At 32.1% G+C, this 17,389-nt stretch overlaps 2 protein-coding genes and 1 long non-coding RNA gene across 8 annotated transcripts; 2 read left to right on the forward strand and 1 right to left on the reverse strand.

Annotated features, from left to right (window-relative positions):
• The first annotated feature begins 12 nt into the window (after window positions 1-12).
• LOC103871754 lies at window positions 13-3,915 on the forward strand. 6 transcript variants are annotated; one of them, XR_004448519.1, is made up of 8 exons: window positions 14-127; window positions 220-274; window positions 359-773; window positions 964-1,159; window positions 1,285-1,575; window positions 1,698-1,754; window positions 1,989-2,101; window positions 2,207-3,915. It is a non-coding gene; the product is annotated as an uncharacterized LOC103871754 (long non-coding RNA). The 6 variants fall into 6 exon arrangements; XR_004448520.1 differs by having other exon boundaries at window positions 1,040-1,159; XR_004448521.1 differs by having other exon boundaries at window positions 359-636.
• Window positions 3,916-6,089: 2,174 nt separating this feature from the next.
• Window positions 6,090-10,857, forward strand: LOC103871758. The gene is made up of 2 exons (XM_009150039.3): window positions 6,090-10,222; window positions 10,614-10,857. Exons 1-2 carry the CDS (start codon window positions 9,953-9,955, stop codon window positions 10,737-10,739), a joined length of 396 nt encoding a protein of 131 aa, XP_009148287.1. The 5' UTR covers window positions 6,090-9,952; the 3' UTR covers window positions 10,740-10,857.
• Window positions 10,858-12,815: 1,958 nt separating this feature from the next.
• Window positions 12,816-17,386, reverse strand: LOC117126005. Its single transcript, XM_033273193.1, has 5 exons — window positions 16,462-17,386; window positions 15,860-16,390; window positions 15,653-15,740; window positions 13,750-15,566; window positions 12,816-13,659 (listed from the first exon to the last, which is right to left on the reverse strand). The coding sequence occupies exons 1-5, from the start codon at window positions 17,333-17,335 to the stop codon at window positions 13,085-13,087; spliced, it is 3,885 nt and encodes a 1,294-aa protein (XP_033129084.1). The 5' UTR covers window positions 17,336-17,386; the 3' UTR covers window positions 12,816-13,084.
• Window positions 17,387-17,389: the final 3 nt, after the last annotated feature.

The following is a 17,389-nucleotide window of genomic DNA, read 5'->3' on the forward strand; positions in this document are numbered from 1 at the left end:
CTTCTAGCCACTTCGTGTCTTTATAAAAAAAACAGTTACGAAAATCATCCACAGTCAATCTCATCTCTTCGCCTTCTTCCCTAAAATAAATTTCCTATTTACCATTGATCTCTTCATCTCCTTCCCTGTAATTTCGTTTCTTATAAACTTAATTGCATAACAATTTCATCTTCTTAGTTTCGTTCCTTTAACATTTTTACTCTTTCAATATTCTTTTAGATTCAAACATAGAGAAAGCTCCGGTGACTTCAACGCCGCCGTTTATAATCACCATGTAAGCAACCTACAACCAATACGTCCTCTACTTGTACCGTTCCGCTGCTCAGGCGTCGTTTAATCACTGCTTCAATCTGTGCAGAGTAGAAGATCGCTGAACTAAAACCGGATTCGGCCAAGGGTTACAGCCGTCGGTGATGATCAGTTACGGTTCAATCAGTGCGAATACGCCGTACGAGTGAGTGAGCTTGACATCGATTAAATCAACAAAGGGTTTGATTCGGGTAAGCATATGTGCAAGCTTTTGCATGGAGGTCATGCGCCACCCCACCCCTAATAAGTTTGGAGATGCTTTCGACGGGCCGGAGATGTGGGCGAGCCTGACGTCGAACCTTCAACGCACCGCCTCTAATCGATCAGGTTCCATCTCTCTTTTTTGAATCTTCCCTCGCGACTTCCAATCAACTCTATGATGCCTTCGTTGGATCTATTTGGTAGATGTGTGGTTACAGAGTTGTAGAAACTGGCTAAAAAATTATCCCGAGGCTGCTCAGATGGTTAGTACAGCCATAAGCTTCCCTTCCCTTTTTGGATGTCTTATCTCGCTTTAATTGATTGATACAGTAGGAGCTTAATAGTGTATATAAATTGATTATCATCTTTTAAGTTGTAGGCATGGATTATATATGCTGTGTATATGAAATTCATTTGTATAATTGAGATGATGAGCTTTTATTTAAAGTGCAGGTTTTTCTTTTGATGTGCCAGCCCTGGATGTTGTGAAATGTATATCGAATTGATTTGCTTTGATTTGAGTTGTTAGATGTGAGCAGTATGAGGCACATATCCAGCAGATGAGTGTTTGTCCGAGGTGGTATTGGGAATAAAAACAAATACGAGCATTTCTTTCTCTTTACTCGATTTTAAGAAATAGCTTCAGCAGGTTAGTTTGATGAATTGATTTTTAATTTGTTAGTTCAGAGGATATAGTAGATTCTTTGTGAGAGTTTTAGGAGTTATTAGTTAATCACTATGATTTGTATTGTACATTTTCTTTTTTTCTCACAGGAGTCTTTCCTTCCGCTGGTGTAGTATGGTCTAAGGAACAGTGTGCAGATCGACCAACCTTCTGGATTCCAACTTGAGACTGCCAAAACAGTCTGATTGAAAGTGGTTAACAATGAGTCTATGACCGATGCGGAGAAAACAAAATAGTTAAAACAGACTATGAAAATCTTAGCTTTTAATTTAGAAGAACGAACAGTTGAAGATGAATAATGGTAAATTCCCCAACTGGTCTATACAAAAGATGGACTCGGCATGAAGGGTAGACTTCAAATTAAGCGTAATTGAGCAAAGGTATGTTTAACTTTCCTGTTTCACAATAATAGTTGTGTTCGATTAGTAACATGGATCAGGGACCTGTCACAGAATATCATTCTAAAATGTTTGATATCCCATTGTATTGTGGACTTTTCAAGTTATTAGGTACGCATCACCAACTTCGAGCTGAGTGCATTATTTATCGTTGAGCAATGGTAAATCTTATAGATTTGTTATTTTTTTTTTGGATTTAGATATTAAAGTTTGTTTTAGGGGTTTTCATAATTTTGGTGGGATATTAGGATTCACCGTAGTGGGCTATGTCTTGGTCTCAATAATGTGATCAGACATTTGAGTTTATTATGTCTAAACCTTTGCCATTATAGAGAAAGATAGTGTAAGACTCTTTTGTAGATGTTACGAAAATTCTTATAATTGTTGTTTGATAGATTTTTGCAGATCATCATCATTCTTGAGATTTATGGTTTGAAGAACATTGTTGAAATTCTTTTTGGTTCTCTATATAAAGTATCTACTGTCAAAAGATATACAGTTTCATATGGTACGACTCTGCAAACAAATTCATATTATACTCTTAAGCTGGATTTAGTACTACAAGAACTGTCCTTGCATCAATGCTGAGATACTTCTTATTTTTTTTTGTCAGGCTGCAGTTGAGATAAATTGCTAGCATCAGTCAAAAAATATGTCTGTTGCATTTATATGGAGAATGCAGTAGTTTCAACAAGTCCAACATGGTGATGGAGTAATAGACTTTTCCATCAGTTTTTGGAGTTTAGTGGTAACGTGAAAAGCCATTTAGGATTTTTGAGAGTGTACAATGGCTTCTCATTCAGAAGGTAGAAGAGAAGAAACGTCTTCAAGTAACCTTCAATCTGCCTGAAAATTGCATGAATAGGCTAATTAGTGAACGCGGTGAACACTATCCAAGTGTTGGTGCAGTAAGTATGCTCAACTAAATGAGCAATACTGGATGATGCACTTCATAATCCTTGCTAACTAGCAGAGGGAAGAGTCGGCTGCTTTCAGAGTATGAGAGGTTTTGTGAAACAAGGTTTCTGCAGGTCCATATCAAAAGAAAGGAATGTACATTAGCTCATTAACTCAGATCAGGAAACTGCACTATTCATGTGGATTCAGTTTCAGTCAGAATATTAGTGATCATTGACGAGCTCGACGCTACTATTTTACAGTTGACCCATCAGCTATATTAATATAATGTCATTAATACTTGGATTTATTGATTCTTTAAATATGAAAAGAGTCAACTTCATGTACTTCTATTTTTTGGAAGTGTCGTAATGTCTATATTTAATTTGTGTAAATTATTTTGACTTAGAAATGTTAAAGTTTTATAATGATAACTCCTTGACTTTAACTACTATCTTTTATTTTCTTTCCATTTTCAAATATTAGTTTTCCTACTCTCACAAATTACCCACTAAATTTATTATAAAACATGACTGTAATTCTAAAAATTCCCAAAATTCAATCCTTAGAAATAAAAACTAGATCAGGTCATGTGATTAGAATACTTAAAACAATTGAGGGGAAGACAAAAAAGTGAAATAATAAAGATTAGCATAACAAAATATATCTAAATTAAAAAAAAATAAGACACATAAAGTTTATAAAATGAAATAATTAAGTGGACAATTTCAATAAATTAAAAATAATACATATATTATAGTTTAATAAGCAATAAAAATAATAAAAGTATCAAAGTAATATCAGTATAAATAAATAAAATAATAAAACCAATGGATAGTGTAGACAAAATCTTAGTTTGATTTAGTTTCTCTGGTATACACCAAATAGGCAAAAACTAACCAATAAAATCATAAAAATAATATTTTTATTTATATTAATAAAAGATTAAAGTGATTATGTCAGATTAATATCTTCGATTTTTTTCCTAAATCTAAATATCAACCAATACAAACAAATAAAATTATATTATATCTAGATAAATATGTGTTTAGTAAAAAACAATTTTAATAAGTAACATGCAAAAAAACTAACCATTTTTCAACAATGCGTACACTTAAAAAATCACAAAATCATGGAGATCAAATAATCTAGAAATCTGCAAAAATATATTGACAATAATTTTAGTAATCAAAAAATATCTGAATATATCGGATATTGAGCATTTTTCATTGATTTTCTCTCCACAATTAATATATTTGTCGGATATTGAGCATTACATCCATATAGAATTTCTAAAATCATATTCCATCTGTTTTATTTTATATAACATTTAAGGTTATATCACACATATTTAAAATAACTAAATTGTATGTTATATCTCTAATTAATATATTATTTTTTTGTATTTGATAATTAATAAAGTAAGAAAACATGAATAAACTGAAAAATGATAAACATCTACATTGAAAATATAAAGGACACTTAAAATAACATAAATTTTTTAATTCAAAATGACAATTAATATAAAATAGAGATAGTATAGTGAAAAGCCAGACGGATGAAAAGAAAAATACAATTTATAAAGCCACAAATAAAAATCGAGACCAAGTACTTATCCTTAAACCAAAAAAAAATACAAATAATTTATGAATCAAACAGTTTCTTATAGTGAAAACACAAGCAGGTAAAGATGAGTAGTCGGATTATAATTAAGACTTAATTATTTTTTGGTTATTTCTATTTGACATATATTTTATATATTAAAAACAATAAAATTTAGTTTTAAATAGTTTGAAAATCATAAATTATTTTAGTTTGCAATGCAATAATATTATACATGTATATATACATAAAATAAAATATTAATTTATATTTAGTTAAACTTTACAGAAATAACCCGGGCGTAGCCCGGAAAAAGTTCTAGTATCTAGTAAAAGTAGTGTGTATTTTCCTTACAACCGAAGCTTTTTGTTTCTTTTTTTCACTACACCATTGAAGCTTTGCTTTGCCTAGATAACGACGCTATGAAAGTTACAGTCAAAAAGAAAAGAAAAAAACAGCTTTGACTAACAAAATAACAATTAGTCTGACAAATTATTAGGGCTGGATATTTTATCTATTAAATTTGATTTGTTATTCGTTTTGATTCGATCCAAAAATTTTGGATATCCGTAAATTTTCGAAGCAAAACAAATACTAAAAATTAATATACATTAAAATCGAAGCAAATTACAAATATTAAAATTTTAGGAAGCAGATATTTGTTCCGATCCGGCAATATATAAATACATGTATATCTTGATTAAATTTAAAAGTTTTAAATGTATAAAATTATATAATTATTATTCTAACATATGATTTGACAAAGTTTATGCATATCATTACTTATATAAAAGTAATACATAAAAATAAGAGAAAGAAATTTATGACAATTATAACTTTTTCTTAAGTTTTATGTTAGTATAATTGTTAACTAAGTTTAAAATTTTTACAAAATATGTAGATTCACTCTTTCTTTTAATTTTAATTTTATATATCATGCAAAAAAATGTTTTATAAAACAAATTTGTATCGATTTTTAAAGAATATTTGTATTAATCAAAACGGATGAGATATCCGTAAGTATTCGTAAATATCTGTAAATATCTATTTATTTTCCGAATATATGTTTTTCTGAATATCCGTTATTTTCTGAATCAAATAAAAAAATAGATATTTGTAACATACAAATCAAATCTGGGTATTTGATATGTGCCCTGCTCTAGCAACACAGTTGAGTACTTATTAATTATTTGTATGGATTATATTCCAGAATAACGTATGTTTTTTTGTCTAACAGAATAACGTATGTTTTTCACAGTAAAGTATAGGGAAAACATGATAAGATTCATATATACTAGATAGTTTTCCAACATTGTATTTAACAGTATTAATCTATTTTCCTGTTTTTGTCAAATTCTTATTCTACTCTATATATCTATTCGGAAATTAGGTTGAATCCCGTAGAAATATTTTAAAATAAAATAATACGAAACTATAATTTCATAATTTTGATGCAATGACTATTTGAGATTCTGAGCATGTAAAACATTTTTTTGTACAGTGCTTTTTGTTACTCACATGCATATTACTATATCGGAAAACAATATTTTAATTTTGATATAAAACTCCATGAAGGACTTTCTAAAAAAAAAAACTCAATTTGAAAAAATGACTGTCTCTGTTATTCTTACATTTTTATATTCTGTTGATTAGTTTTTTGCTTATTTATATGTCATTTAAATAACTCTGTTTAATATCATTATCGTCTGTTAAACTGATTTCTGAATCCCGGAAAATAACTCCACAGACATACGTGCTGATTCTAAAATGAGCCGTGTATTATATAGCATAGCTTTCAGACTTCAAATGAATGGAGCATAAAGAAGAACCTGCATTATTTATGTAATGCTTTCTTTCATATTCTAACCCTATTCACATGTATACAGTATACCTCTGTTGATATTGTAGATGATCTTTTTATTTAGTATTATTATTATGTATGTAACACCCATCACATTGAAATGTTAGACACATTTGTTTTATTATCCATGACTGATTCGGTAAGCTGGAGAAACTTCTTTAGGACTTAACAAAAAGAGAAAGAAGTAAAAGAAATGGTTCAGATGAAAATGGCCAAGAGGAAAAGAAAAGCTAAAGAGAGTGAATAGAAAAGAGAGGTCACATGATGGCCTCTTTTTTGTCATGAATGATCTGTGACTATTGAGTCACAAAAGCCAAAAGCTCCAATTCTATTTTTTTCCTACATTAAAATCATTCCAACTTTTGAATTTTGCTTTGCTGTATGTTCACCTAAGCCCCCACTCTCCTCTAAATGCCAAATTTTCTTTATGATAATTAGGTCCCTAATAATTGTAACAGATTTTATTCACCAACTCCTGTTATAATAACTTATAGCACCAATATTCCACAGTCATATTTGAAGCAAGCATCAGTGATATTTTTAATTTTTATAAAGTAACAAGACTATTTTTATTGAAACTAAGTATACTATATCAACAAAGGGATGTCACTTAATTAACACAATTAGTGAATCATTTTACAATATTAATTTTGGATATATTTTCTGATAACTTGGTTTGAAACACTTGCTCAGGTCATTGAGCTACATGAATATTATACTTATTTATAATTAGAAATGTGTTTGTGTACTTGATTTGATTTCAGTCATATTTAAGTATAGTAATTTTCACATGCTTATCGCTTTCCATGCTTCAGATTGATTGTATTGTTTTAACCTTATTAGAAGACAAAAAAAACACTAGTCTCATGTGCATGAATATTAGATAGGCCTCTCCGCTTTTGCCGCAGCTAGTTAAGCTATTTTTCTTTCTCTGAATAATTGTTTCTCCCATAATTATTCTGTTTTGATAAATTTATTCGATTGCGGTAGATTTGGACCATCATTGCCCACATGTGTTGAACTTTTTCATAATTTCGAATTCCTGAAAAGAATGTATTTTAATTCTATTTTCACCTAACTTGTAAGGTTCAAGTATTTTTTTACTAGAATTTAATTTAGTTTGATTTTTTAAGAAAGAGTTTAATTTAGTTTGGTTATACTTATACTGTTATACACACGATATAATAATATAAAATCATGTTCAGTTAGTTGTGTATAAATATAATTTTTTATTTTATCCATAATGGTAGAAGATGTCATCAGGAGATAATGCACTAGAGCTAATAGGTGAAGTATTTTAATTTACAACCCGTTAAAATAACTGAACCCTGATAAACAAGAATATACATGTTAATTAACTTTAATTAGGTTATATTCATGTTTTAAAAAATTAAACCTAAATCTAATGAATGGTGTACATTTTATCTTTGGTAAAATGTGTGAATCATCAGAGAACTCAGAAGTTCAAACTGCGTGACTCATAGTATTAATTTTTTTTTATAATTTGACTCGTAGTATTAAATTATTCATATTTCATATCATTAAATTCTCGGAAACTTCTAAGTTTTCTTACATTAGATTTAAAATGGTAATAAGAACCGGGTCCGGTAACCTAAATTTTGTTAATGTGTGCTTAACTGAAAAGTAAGCTAGCTGTACATATATTAGAATGTTACCTTTATTATGCGATCTGCACTTTCACTGGTATCACATCTATAAACGAGTAAAGTATTAAGCAAGTTCATATACGTATATATTAACATGTCAACACAAAATATCATATTAAAGATACATGATTATAGTCTTATCGCGCGATGATGCTACATCGCAGCAGATCTATAAGCATATTTTCAGCAGTGTCGGAACATAAAGAAAACTGAACATCAAAGACAAATGTGTCCAGAAACATCTATGTTGATACTTACTAACAACCTTTCCTTTTTAAATTACTCTTATGGAAAGTAAAACCTTTAGCATGCGAGTTGTTCCCCCTAAATAATTAAGCTTTAAGAGTATTCCATTTGCTGTTAAAAATGGTTTTTATTTGATTTATTTTCTTAGTATATATGCTATTTATTTAAGGCCTCAAATTGCTGCTCGCATAAATAAAGCGAATATTAGTTGGTGCACTTGTTAACTATAAAAATTAGGTTGCAGACGCAAAGAAAACAAGAACTTTAGCTAGGGTTTGCATTATTATTGAGCTTAATTCACCTAAAGAATATTGACATGGAAGTTTTCTCGTAACATATCACCATCTGCATATCACGTATGTTCTTGCAGTGCAGGTATAGTGCATACATAAGAATGGAGCTAATGAGTACATATTTCGTACATCGCACGGTTAGCATTTAAAAACTTATATAACTGAGGATTAATTAAGCCATTGTCACGTTGCGAATCAACTACTTGTGTTCCTTTCTATTTTCAACTTGAATGAGAACCATTTAGCAAAAAAAAAAAAGAGAGTAAAATATATTTCCGTATACAACTAATTAAAAGTGGGTTTAATTATAATCCATCATCGTTTCTTTGGTTAGGAGATAACTAACTAATTGAAATCTTATTCTATAAACAAATTCACCAGACTTTAGAGTAAACAAATTTCAAAGCAGCCAATAGTCTCTCTTTGTCGTTCTTTTATGATAACACGAAACCCCCACCCTCAATTATTATTGTTGATTTATTTTATTGTATTGTTTTTTTTTTCTTTGGTCGTGGATAAGAATAAGATAGCTACTAAAAGCAGACAACGAATATGTATTCAATATTGAACATACTGTGTATATGTCATTAAAACATTTTTAGAAAGAAGCAATAGCTTTTTCCTTACTTTGTATATATTATGCTTCCAATGGCCCAATTATACAAACTAATAATCTAATATTCGTAATCCTTTTTCATGTATACAACTCAACTTTAAATGGTTTATCAAGTAACGAATCGATGAATAAAAAAGAATTAACGAATCACTTTTATAAAGAAAACTAAATAAAGTATATGAGGTACATTGAAACTATATATTAATTAGGGTTGTCGTCATGGATGCTATTAAATTCTAGTTTCTTGAGAAAATTCTGTTCAGAGTTGTACCTTTAGTTTTCAACACGAGAAAATCTCCAACTGCGCCGCCTGGAACTTAGTCACAAATCTTAGCATCAGTGGTCAGATTTATATTGGACTATGTTTGACAGGACGAGCCTAAATGAAACGAAAAGAATCCACTCCAATAAACTACTTATATACAATATGTCTCATCTTACACTATTCACAGAGATTCCTAACAAATGGGACATAGATATTAACAAAATTATTGCAACAAAATAAGTCAGAATAGAAAATAATAGAGTGATTATATCTTGACAAGTAGAAAGAGAGAGAGAGATTATAAAAAAGTAAGGACTGTGAAGTAGTCAGTTTAAACAAAAAGAGAGTGAAGAGGATGAGATCATAGGAATATATAGGATCCAGGGACCATGATTTATACTGTCTGTTCCTACTAGTTAGGGACCATTACCGCCACTAACTCTTTGATAATTAAAAAAAAAAACTCCTGTTAATTGTTTATTTTCATACTTTATAGGCACATAATAAACAAATTATATTTTATACACTCCCTTTTGTAACTATATATACACAGCCCATTAATACACATAGACAGAGTGTGATTTGTTTCTTCTTCCTCAGCTTTTTATAAACACTCTAAAAACAGAGGAAAAATAAACCAGACACTATCAACGATTACGTGAAAGTATTTCAAGGTTGTCAACTTTTGTAGTTCTATATAATTTTATCATCATTTTTAAACGTTGGTTTTGTTCTTGATTTAGAGTTCTGAGTCTGCTCTTGTAAAAGATTCCTCTATTTTGTTTCATTTTAATTTGTGTTCTTTTTTCTATACCATAATATCTTTGATCTAAATTCTCTACTCCAAGATAACCACATCACATCCACTTAAGAACCAAAGAAGGCTCAAAGCTCGCATGCCACAAGGAGAAAATGAACGAGTCAAGTTCGTGGAGCATCTACAGCACCAAAGATGGAGAGAGTGACGGGCCATGGAGATCGTCCACGTCGATGAATGCGATCTCTTTCGGGTTCGTAGCTACGGCGATACTTATCTCCATGTTCTTGTTAATGGCCATCTTTGAGCATCTCTTTAGACCTGAGAATTCTACATTTGAGTCACCACATAGGATCAGACAACGACAGAACCAGAGCAGAGATGGGTCCACTCATTTCCAGAAACTTGCTAATCAAGCGTCCATGGTAAACAAAACAAAAAACAAAAAAGTTGTTAAAGCATTTTTTTTCAAAAGAATGTTTTGTTCCTTTATTTAATAAAGCTGAAGCGCATTAACTTGCCACTGTTAGAATTATTTCTTGTTTTTTTCCTTTAAAAAATAAAATTGTTTTGCTTTTCGGTGCAAAAATCTTTGGAAATAAAAACATTCTTCAAAATAAATAGAAAAATAACCAAATTTTGGAAAGTGAAAGCAAAAGTTTTGTCTTGAAGTTGTCATATTCGTATATATGTTTTTTTTTTGTCTATGCATCTATGTGTGTGAGTATCTACTATCTATTGTTTTATTTTTGTTCAAATATCTACAATCTATTGTTTTGTGACATTAATTAAGAAGGAATATGTTGTGGTATATAGGTTCAGGTGAATATAGCGATGGATGTATCGGTAGTGATGCCGGGAGAGAAGCTGCCGTCGCACATAGCTTTGCCGGCTCCTCTACCTTGTGGAAGAGAAGGCATTCGTTGGCCTCTCCACCTCTAAAATATTACTACCAGCAACTCTTGTGTGTCTTTCTAACTCATTCCATAGATTAGTGTTGGACTTGTTGGGTTATATATTCTACTATGCAGTAAAGGCCACCAGTTTAATTTTTGTTATGCATAGAGATTCAATATATAACTAGATTTTGACCCGCGCTTTCAAAGCGCGGGTTTATTTTTGTTTTTTTTTTTCAATTGACAAATATTTAGTAAATGTCACATTTTGATATATTTGTGATTTATTTTATAAAAGACTTAAAAATTTTATCTTTATTTATCGTATTTCATTTTAAATGACTATTTATGTTTAAAAAATTAAACTTTATTTTTTTAATGAATTAAGTTGGTTAAGTTTTATGCTTTCAAAGCGCGGGTTAAGTTTAAGTTTCCAATAGTCATTTATGCTTTCAAAGCGCGGGTTAAGTTTCCATAAACGGAATATTCTATAAACGGATTTTTTTTAATAAATATCATATTTTAATATATTTGTGTTTTATTTTATATAACTTTTTTTATCTTTTTCTTTATCATGTTTCATTTTAAATAAAACATTTATATTCACAAAACTAAACTTTATTTTTTTGTGCATCAAAATTTGTATAACTTTAATAAATATATTTTATTATCTTGTTTATTTATTTTTGTAAAAATATTTTGTATAATTTAAACTGTTCCTAAATTAGTATATTATTTTTAATAAATATATATTTTTCCTGAAAAAAAAATGCAACTATTTTATAAATGCTTGAATTATATTCAGAAAAGAATATACAAAAAAAAATTTCTGCTGATTTTTTGTTTATTGTACAAAATATTAACAATAGTTGAATAATAAATTATTTTTGAAATTGGTATTAGTGCCCTTGTTAAAATATTTCACCGACCAAATAGGTGGTCAGGGACGGACACATCTATGTTTAAAGAAAAAAAAAACAGAAAAGGAAAGAAGAACAAATCCGTCGACGCTTCTTTCCCCATCCATGGCGATTGAAAGAAAAAAATAGAAAGAAACAAATCGACGCTTCATCCCCATCCATGGCGATTAAAGGTTCAGAAATCAATATCATTACCGGTAAAGCAGTAACGATGGCTTGAAGATCTTCAACGATGAGGGTAACAAATCTGATTTGGAAACAAAATCAAACCGTTGGTTGGAAACTCGTAAGATCCACCAAGGACTTCTCGTATTCCTTTCTCTTTCGGTTATTTTTTCAATCTTTTGTTCTTCAGATTATATAGATCGTTTTCGATGAAGATCTAAAGAAATATTTGGTAACTGTTTTGCATGTCAGATCCGAAAGCTTCAGTTCTATTTCCGTTGTTTGATATTTGGGTTTCAATTTGGCCGAGTGATAATCAGATTTGAAAGAAAATTAAACGGTAAGTATAATTTAAGTTTTTAATCATTTGGTAAAAGTTAATCTCAGATTTGTAGTCACCAAATATATGCATGAAACATTTTTCGGATATTTTTTTGCAGGTGAGATTGGAATGGTTTCCAAGAATCCGACGAAGTTCTGAAGCGGGTGAAAATCTGATCAATTAAAATTGATTCGACAACATCTCTGCCTAAATAAAAGCCAAGTAACTGTCCCAATAAAGCGTAAGATTGTTTTGACAAAGTCTAATTTCTGATGAAGTATTATTGACGACTTTAGAATCTGTGTTTAAAAGTATGTTTATTAAAAATGGGTTATTTGTTTCTTTCTTTTCAGGAACAATGTACTCTCAGAGAAAATAAAATATTCGAAATACAGCGATCATAGAGATGTCATCTGTCTATGGACAACAACTTGCGGGTCAAAATCAAAGATAAGTTCCTTCCTGAAAGTTTTTCTTCTCTTACATTAATACAAAAGTGTAACTTACATATAAATATAGGTTGATTAGTTACAGATTTATTGACATGGGACATACATGAGAAACTTTAGGTGTTTTATATTTGAGTCCGCTGACTAAAAAGTTTAACAATTCTTGACCTGGTCGTGCAGTTAAAAGTTGAAGACACAGATTAATTCAGCTGAAGGACCATGGGACAAATACATAGGGTCAATCTGGTGCGAACCAATAAGTAAGTGCATTTTAGAAGGATCAAATTGTATAGATTAGATTGCGAACTGATACTGGTAGTTAGGATAAAAACCGGAGATTGTTTGATGAATGCTGATTGAATTGTGGTGTTTTTTTTTGTCTGTTTGATGGACTGTTTGAATTGTTCAAATTCCTACAATATCCTTAATGTAAAAAACTCATTTGAAACAAATTGTTTTGCTTAAAAGTAAATAAATAGCAGTATCAAATTGGAAGTAGTATAACTTGTCCTGAGAAACAAATGCAAAACGAAAATCAAAGATTCGAGAATATCTCTTTGAATACCACATTCATTGTTTGACGCTGAGGCTTGCCTTCAGGGTCGACAATCAAAATCTTCAGTCCTTTTTTAGAAGTCACTCTAGAAATAGCCACATATAGCTGCCCATGAGAGAAAACAGGTCTCGGTAGAAACAAACCAACCTCCGAAAGTGATTGACCTTGGCTTTTATTGATTGTTATAGCAAATGCCACAGCAATAGGTAGTTGTCTCCTCCTCATCTTGAACGGCAGTTTTTTATCAGAAGGTGTTATTGAGAGTCTAGGAAGAAAAACAGTGTGACCGACCTTTTCCCCTGTAATGACTTTAGCCTGTATCATGAAGTCATACATTTCTGTAATCTGGAGTCTAGTACCGTTCATTAGTCCCCCTATAGGATCAATGTTTCTAAGCAACATCACAGGACACCCAATCTTCAATCTGAGACTATGGTTAGGTAAACCAGATGCCTTGATTTTGTTCAGAAAATCTGGAGTAAGAGCTTGGTCATTCTTTGAAAACCTGTCTGAAGAGTCTATAGAATCAGAGCTCAAATAGAACTTTTCCTCACCTGCATTGACAACGAAAATTTTAATTTATAACAAACAAATCGTTCATTGAGAAGTCAGTAATCTAAACAAAAACATATCTACAAACGAACCTGGCAGCTTGTCCAACATATGCTGATTAATCATGTTCACATCTTCATTAGTAGGACAAAGTATTGCTCTTTCTTGAAAAAACTTAGGTTCTCTATGCTGCAGTAAAGAAACAGCATCCCCATACACCGCTTTGCTTATAGAATCTATTGGATCATCAGCATCAAGAATCAAAAACTCATCTGGAATAGTGATTAGAGCTTCGCCATCGTTTCCATCACCAATTTTTCCATCTCCAACATCTAAAATCCACTGCGAAAACTCTTGTAATTCTTTTGCATCTTCAGGTGTGAGATCATTTGACATCAGCCTCATGTTCTTTGTTAGCTCTAAAACTTTTACATGCTTCCAGAGATAAGAAGAATTAAGTGACTCCATAACTATTTCCGGCCTTCCAGCTCCGTGAATAACTGGCAGTACTTGTCTAAAATCTCCACCCAAGACAACTACTTTCCCGGCAAATGGTCTGTTATCTTTGTTTCCAATGATATCTGCCATGCTTCTATCCAAAGATTCAAAACAGTGCTTACTCATCATTGGAGCTTCGTCCCAGATGATAAGAGAGGCTGCTTTCACCAAATCCGCCTGATCAGTTCCTGGTACCAGATTGCAATAAGAAAACTCATCTGGGTTTATAGGAATCCCGAATCTAGAATGTGCTGTTCTTCCTCCTGGTAGCAATAGAGAAGCTATTCCACTTGATGCCACATTCAGACAGATTTCACCCCTCATTCTGATAGCAGCAGAAAGCAGCTTCCACAAGAAGGTTTTTCCAGTTCCACCAAACCCATAAACAAAAAACACACCTCCTTTCTTAGTAAAAACAGCATCGGTAATCTCATCATAGATTTTCCTTTGCTCATCAGTGAGTTTTGGAAAGTCACGATCATGATCAGCTTTTAACTCCTCCCGGTTGTAACTGAGCTCATCCATAATCAGCACGTTTTCATTAATGATGTCTGGGATTGGCTGTGGCATAGAGGTCCAGTTAGCCAATGAAGTTCCATTACTTTTTAAAATCTTTTCGATCTCTATAAGGGCTGCTTCTTTTTTTTCTTCATCCGACAAACAAAGATCTGCATGTGTCACAAGTTCAAAATCGTTTAAGTGGTATTTTAGTAACCGAATCGACGCAATCAGACTCAAATAAGAACATATATTACCTGGTCGATGCAGTTGCTGTCTTCGTTTATATTGAATGTCCTCAGAAAGGAATTCCCAAGTTTTCTCCCACACCTCTTCAGGCTTTGACAAAGTACCAGACATTAACATGATCACAAATGCATGGCGCATGTATGATGCCGAACCAGTAAAACTTGTCCTCACAAGCTCATCAATATATTCTTGATCATCTTCAAGTAGCCCTCTTGCAAAACATGTCTCTTTATATGTTTCATAAACAAAACCGTTGAAAGTTCTTATGTCCTTATCCTCAAACGGACCTTTAACAATGTTTAGCAAGACACGCATGTAGTAAGCTTCTTCTATCTTACGTGGTGCATAATTGATTCTCCCAATACTAAATCCTTTCTTTCTATCATAAAACTTCTTCTCCTTTTTATTCCAAGTAAACATTGTTGGAATCTCAGCTAAAGTCAGAGTCCGAGCAACTTCACTAACCTTGCACAATTCGAACCAGCCCATAAACATAGTATTTTCAATGAGCTTTCGGCTGGTCACTTTTTCGTATGTGTCATCATCCTTAAAAACAATGATCTGTTTTCCTGGTAGGTGGAATTGTATTCTCTCAACTGGAGTTGATCTATAATGTATTGGGAACTGAAAGATCCTCCATCCACCTTCACTTGCAGATACATATCTGTAAATAAATTAGTCATAGATGTTTACTTTTAAATATTTCAAAAATCAAAATATAAGCATTAACAGAGTCGAGAAAATTTGCACCTGCAGTTAAAAAAGTCTTTGATCTCATTTTTATTCTCTTCTTTTGAAGCTGTATTTGTGCAAGTCTCAGAATTAGGCGCAGTCACATCTGAAAAACATTAAAGCAAATCCGTTAGTAGAGGATACAATGTCGTCGAAAAATACACACTACTCACAGCAGTTAAATAATAACTTCTAATGCACGTTAATCACCTGCTGGCACAGAACTATTTTCTTTCGACGAACCATTATCCGGAGGTTCAACAGCAACAGTAACACGATCCTGCCCTTTATTAATATACTTGAATAAGTATTTTACAGCACCATTCTGATTGCACCATTCCACATTAATGTGAGCTCGATAACGAAGAGACAACTCCTTGTTATAAGGGATGACATGGGTGTTGTCACACTTGAATCCTTTTTTCTCTATAAATCCATTCCCCTCTTTCCTTCTTCTATAAACTGGAAATCCTTCCTTGTTCACAAATGTTTTTTCAACATGTGTCTTAGGATACTGCTTTGAACATTGCCCATTTTCCATGCACGGAGAGTTCACATTAACAGCTCCACAAGGACCATGGATCATCATGTCCTTAACCACTTCATAAAGCTCTGGCTCTTTTTCTTTATCTGGAATTTCGGCTGAGATGATTTTGTCAATGTCATCGTTTGTTCTAATCTTGGAATTAGGATGCATGAATAACAGAATGTGTGCATGGGGTAGGCCACGTTTCTGGAACTCAATCGTATACATTGCTGAAAAAAAAAATAGACTGATAAATTTCAGACCAAAAACAGGAATGGTGAAATTGTACTGAATAACTCACCCGAAGATGTCTTCCCCAAAAGTTGTTTATCTGTTAAATCTGTCATGAGAGATTCCAATTTGATTTTAAAGATTCTGGAGAGAATCTCTGGCCTATCTTCAGCACTAAGCTTTCTGGGTTGTAGATGCCTGGTGATCTCCGGCCATTTAGGATTGCACGTAAATGTTATAAAGTAATCAGGAAACCCAAAATATTTACAGATCGCCATGGCATCTAAATACATATTCTTCATGTATCTTGCTCCTCCCGTAAACGATGCTGGTAGCACAAATCGACTCCCTTGCTCATGCATATCTGTTTTGCCAGAGTTTTCAGCTTGTTGGATAGAGTCATAGCTGTCCGATCTGAGACTTTTCTGGTTCATTCTAAGATAAAACAGCCTGTTCGCCTCAATTGTTGTATAACCATCGACCAAAAATTGCTGAAACAATCTCCTCGAATGGAGAAGAGTATGACACTCATTCTCTCTTTCTTGTAAACGAAACGCATACCATTGTCTCATGCTGAGTGCCTTCCTCTTTAGCTTTGCTGTTGCCTCCGTTTCCCTCTTTTGAATCCCAAGTCTGAACCCATCTTCACCATAAGTAAAGATTAGAGGATATTGAAGAGCCAGATAAGCAGGGTGAATTTCACTAATCCTCTTAAGCCATCCCGTCTGTTTCTCTTGCAAAACAATATCTCTTTTATCCATGTCCAAATTGAAATCTCCAGGAATTAGTGCAGCTACTTCAGATGCGGTAGGAGTATCATATGTTCTTCCATCTTTCTCTCGACTACTAATGATACGCATATGAAATGTCTGGTCAGGATTAGTGTCAAATCGATCACGTGCTGATCTAAATTGATGGACATAGGGGTTGCACTCGTCTAGCATAGCCGTTAGTGCCTGTATAACTTTTTTCCTAAGTTCTTCTTTCCTTGCTTTTTC

This window comes from Brassica rapa, chromosome A06, assembly GCF_000309985.2.
Source record: "Brassica rapa cultivar Chiifu-401-42 chromosome A06, CAAS_Brap_v3.01, whole genome shotgun sequence".
In the NCBI taxonomy this organism is placed as follows: Eukaryota; Viridiplantae; Streptophyta; class Magnoliopsida; order Brassicales; family Brassicaceae; genus Brassica; species Brassica rapa.

Bases quoted from the DNA above. Each gene is read 5' to 3' on its own strand.
- LOC117126005 (XM_033273193.1), bottom strand. From the start codon at position 17,335: ATGCTAGACGAGTGCAACCCCTATGTCCATCAATTTAGATCAGCACGT. The intron at 16,391-16,461 runs GTGAGTTATTCA...TTTTTTTTTCAG, and splicing joins TTTGGGGAAGACATCTTCGG to CAATGTATACGATTGAGTTC. The intron at 13,660-13,749 runs GTTCGTTTGTAG...TTGTCAATGCAG, and splicing joins TATGTTGGACAAGCTGCCAG to GTGAGGAAAAGTTCTATTTG.
- LOC103871758 (XM_009150039.3), top strand. From the start codon at position 9,953: ATGAACGAGTCAAGTTCGTGGAGCATCTACAGCACCAAAGATGGAGAG. The intron at 10,223-10,613 runs GTAAACAAAACA...TGTGGTATATAG, and splicing joins TTGCTAATCAAGCGTCCATG to GTTCAGGTGAATATAGCGAT.